Genomic DNA, 5,208 nt, shown 5'->3' on the forward strand with positions numbered 1-5,208 from the left:
AATTATTATAACAAGTATTATAATATACTTGACAATATATGTAATAATACGTACTATGATGATAATTTTAAGAATAATCATACTATTGAACAGGAAACTTCTGAGGAATCAGAAATTTTAAAAAAAAAGAAAAAACTAAATGATATATTAGGCAAGTACAATTCCATAAAAAAAAGTGCTGATAAAAAAGATAAAAGTAAAAAGGATATTAAACAGAATTATTGGTATTATGATAATTTATTACAAATATATGAACACAAGTATCTTAAAAATATATCCAAAGTTAATTATTTCAATAAAGATGAACATTCATCAGAAACGTTTCATGATGATTATAATGAATCAAATAAAGAATCAAAAGGTTTATTAAATTATAATAATATTATAAATAATATTCCAAGCGAACAAAGTAATAAAAAACATCATACAACATGGAATAATGATGAACATATATTACTACAAAGGAATGTTAAAGAAAATGAAAAGGAAATATATTCTGATGATAAGGATCAATATTTTTTATCTAATAATACTTTTGTAAGTATTATCAATCCTACAAATGATGATAATTATAATAATGATGGTAATAATAATAATGATGGTAATAAAAACAATGGTGATAATAAAAACAATGGTGATAATAAAAACAATGGTGATAATAAAAACAATGGTGATAATAATAATAATGATGATAACAACGATAATAATAATTATTATTATGAGAATTATATTAATGAACTTCATAAAATAATATATAATAATATAAATGAACAAAATCATACCAAACCAACTATTCATATAGAAAATAATACATTTATCGAAAAAAATGATGACAACAATATTATTTCATCCCCTAAAAATGAATCCAATCCATCTACATTTTGTCACAATCATACAGATCAAAACAAAAATATAAATGAGCAGGCTAATATTAAAAAAAAAAAATTTAACTCAACATTATTAGAGGAGACCTTGAAAAAATTATCATACAATGAAAATAACATTATAGATAAGGAAACAAATTTTACAGATGAAGAAAAATATCATGTTAAAGAAAAAAAGGATGGATTTTATCAAACATATTATAACGATATATACAACAATGATAATTATATATATCAACAAATTCAATACTTGTATGATAATAATTTATCAACAATTCATTCAGGAAAAGAAACAGATAAATGGATATATCAAACCGATTTGGATATATTACAAAATAATAAAAACATATTTGAAAAAAAATGTGAAACAAAACTTCTCAAAATAAATGTTCCCCCTAAAAACCCTTTAAATAAAATGATAATGAAAAATATAAATAATTTTAATACATCAAAAACTATATGTAACAAAAAAGAAATAAGTGATCAATCATCCTTTTCAAATGTTAAGGATAAAATTATGGCAAATATAAACATAGAAAGAATAGAAAAAAAAAAATTATTAGCTCATATGAAGAAAAATGAAATACTTGTAAAAAGAAATATGTTGTCTACATTAAGAGAAATAAAAAAAACACGGAATTTTTTATCAGAAAATAATAATATAAAACCTTTAAAAAATGAACCTAATGAAGGACATAAAAATATAAATAGATGTAAAGAAGATGCATACGGAGAAAGAAAAAACGATAAGGTATATTTGGATATAAAAACTTATCAACATGAAGAGAATATATTTAAAAATATTAATAAATATAATGATATACATATGAAGAAGAATAAATATGAAAACACAAAATTATATACGTTCACAAATAAATCATTTTCTTTAAATAAAAATATAGAGAAAGATGCACAACACAAAGTTAAAACACATAATACCAAAGAATATAAAACCTTAAAAAATAAGAAAAAGGATGAGAACAACATAAAAATGTCTACCTCAAATGAAAAACAAAAAAAACATATTATAACAAGAAATGAAGAACACATAAACAATATTAAATGTAAAAAGAATGATAACTATAAAATAATAATAAAAAAAAAGAATTTTCTTAAAAATATACACAAATACAATATTAATGATAATATAAGTTTATTAAAACATAAGGATTTCTGCTTCAAATTTCCTACATTCATTAATTATAAAAATGAAATACGCATAACAGAAAAGGTTAATACATATATATATTTATGTCATAGAATTAATAATTCTATATCAAATATGATAAGTTTTCAATACAAGTATTTATTTATTCATATATTTGTTTACACATTGAACCTTATAATATTTTTTAAACTTTTAAAAACCAATATTTTTCATTCACAAAATAATCAATTATTACAAATGAAAGGAATATTTTGTATTCTATATGTTTTAATAGTTCAAATATATATATTCTTTGTCAATAATTATTTTTATTTTTTTCTTAAAAAGAATATAAAAAATAACATTTCTGATATGGATAAAATTAATTTAATACATGTTATACATCAGTTATTTCCTCAATATGATAATATGATCTTTAAAAATAATTTTGACAACCACCTTAAAATCAATCAACAAAAGGATAAATCAAGAAATCTAAATAATTCAGATATTGTCAAACAACAAATAAATAATTTAAACATGTCATTACATAATAATGATCATACTATATATTATTTCACTTCTAATAAAATAGGAAAAAATGAAGATATAATTAAAAAAAATACATTTGATTATAATAAAAATGCACTTTTAAAAAATAGTAATTTAATAAATAAATATGAAGAATATAACATGATACATGTTGATACCTATAATAAATCTAATAACAATTTAAATAATACATTGAATCAAAAAAAAGGTAATGTACATTTTCATGATACTATACAACAGGATATTTTAAATCACCTTTCTTTAAATATAGAGAATGAAAAAACAAAAAATAAAATAATAAAAACAACACATCATAAAATAAATAATAAAACTGATAATTTATATGGTATAATAAATAACAATATAATAAAAAAAAATAAAATGTATATATTAGATGATAAACAACAAAATAATATTATGGATCAAAAAGTTATCGATATAACATTCTTTATATTAAATAATCAGAGCAAATTAAATTTACAGGATTTTTTCTTTTTAAAACTTAGGAGATACAATAATTGTTTTATTTTATTTTTTACAATACTCCTTATGTATATAACAAAATTATTTGAAATAAAAGATCCCTTTTATTTTCATGATAACAAAAATTATATTTTCTTCATTCTAGTAAATTTTCTTATACTTCTTCAAATACTTTTTTGTATAATTATTGAAATTAGGAGACTGTTTGTAACGAAGATAAAAAATTTCCTTAACAAAAGAATAGCATACCTTTCATATGAACTTAACATATATCTGAACCATTAAAAGAAAAAGAAAAAATAAAATAAAAAAATAAAGAATAAAAAGAATTGCTCCATGTTAGGAAAAATTATTACATACATTTTAAAAAAATCGTTGAAGCATTACATATTATTATATATATATATATATATATATATATATTTTTTGTCCATATATATTTTGTTAATTTGTTTTTAAAAATTACATTACCTTATTTAAGCAAAAAAACTATAAAAAATATTATATAATATATATGCTTATTTTATTTTTCTTTTTTTAAAAGTTATCTTTTATCCAACAAATTTTTTCACTTTTAATAAAAAATGTGCATATGAAAAGAAAGTGATTATAATATATATATATATATATATATTTATATATTTATATATATTTTGAATATAATTTTTCTTCATATATGACAAAAAAAATAAATAAAATTAAAACCAATAAAATATTAATACATATATATATATATATATATATATATATATGTATATATTTTTTTTATAAGATATTATTTTGTTCAGTTCATTTTACCATTTTTTTGTTTCATTCAATAAATTACCCCTTAAAGCAAATATCAACTATATCACATGAATTTATTTATTTTGTCTCATTAATTTTTAATAGTACCACTGTGTAAGTAAAATATGCAAATGAGACTTTTTAACCTATTAACAAAAAATGTCAACTGTTTTAAAAAATTGATTGAAGAGAATAAAAAAAGTAAAAATATATGTCATATTTTTCATGGTAGAAATATTTGTACAAATGTAATAACACAAGAAGAAAAACCTAATGTACACCTAATGACATATGATATGGATAATAATAACGTTACCAAAGATTTTTTTATTAATACATTCAAAAATGTAAATACATACAACGTTTTTAATAATACTATATATATTACTGATACTATTATATCTAAAGAAAATGATGCATCCAGAAAATTACTCTATTTTAAATGGAAAGCTAGAAAGTCATATAAAAAGAGAGTACTTAATTTACCCTCTACCAAATCAAGAAGAAGATACGCACAAAAAAATAGATAAAAAGGGAAATTTTCATAGTAACTGCATTAAGAGATCAAACTATAAAATAAAATTATAAATTATAATTATTGAATACATTTTTTTGTTCTTTTTTTTTTTTTTTTTTTTTTTTCTTATTTCCAACATTCATTTATATCATTATACACATATTTATATTACTTTATAATTAATAACTAATATGATAAATTACATAATTTTTCTTTTTTATAAATTTTTAAAATAATAATTTTTTTGTTTAAAAGTTTGTATAACAACGCTTTAAAAAAAAAAAAAATAATAATAAAATTTTTATAATGGATATATTTATAAATAAACAGAAAAATCTTCAACATATATAATAATGTATATATATATATATATATATATATATATATATATATATATTATTATATATAAACAATAAAACGAAAAAGAAAAAGAAAATATATAAAAATGTGTAGGAAAGAAGAAGAAGAAAAAAAAAGATTAATTTAAAAAAAAAAAGAAAATTTAGACAAAGCATAAATATGAAATTATCCTTTTATTTTAAATATTTATATGGTTTCAAAAAAAAAAAAAAAAAATCATTTTTTTTTTTTTTTTATGACACAATGATTTAAATAAAATTACACAAAAATAAAAAATATATATAATAAACATTATACAATATATATTTATAAATATATAAGTTTTTTGATTAAGTAAAAAAGAAAAATATATATATATATATATAAAATATATTTTTCTTTTCTATGTTTTTTTTTTTTTTTTTTTTTTTTTTTTTTTTTAATTTTATATTTATATTTATATATATATATATATATATATATATTTATTTATATTTTTT

General features: G+C 17.4%; 2 protein-coding genes across 2 annotated transcripts in view; both read left to right on the top strand.

Moving 5' to 3' along the window:
• The window catches only part of PRSY57_1305000 (hypothetical protein), a gene marked incomplete at both ends in the record, with an annotated part of 4,017 nt that extends 666 nt beyond the window's left edge, over positions 1–3,351 (top strand). Inside the window, one exon of the mRNA XM_012908986.2 lies at positions 1–3,351. This exon is cut by the window's left edge and continues 666 nt beyond it. Within this exon, the coding sequence (XP_012764440.2) occupies positions 1–3,351 (3,351 nt within the window).
• Positions 3,352–3,983: 632 nt separating this feature from the next.
• On the top strand, positions 3,984–4,382 carry PRSY57_1305100 (hypothetical protein; the record flags this gene model as incomplete). Its single annotated transcript, XM_012908987.2, has 1 exon — positions 3,984–4,382. One exon carries the CDS (start codon positions 3,984–3,986, stop codon positions 4,380–4,382), a length of 399 nt encoding a protein of 132 aa, XP_012764441.2.
• Between the last annotated feature and the right edge of the window lie 826 nt (positions 4,383–5,208).

The sequence above is a fragment of the Plasmodium reichenowi genome, chromosome 13 (genome assembly GCF_001601855.1).
Source record: "Plasmodium reichenowi strain SY57 chromosome 13, whole genome shotgun sequence".
Taxonomy (NCBI): Eukaryota; Apicomplexa; class Aconoidasida; order Haemosporida; family Plasmodiidae; genus Plasmodium; species Plasmodium reichenowi.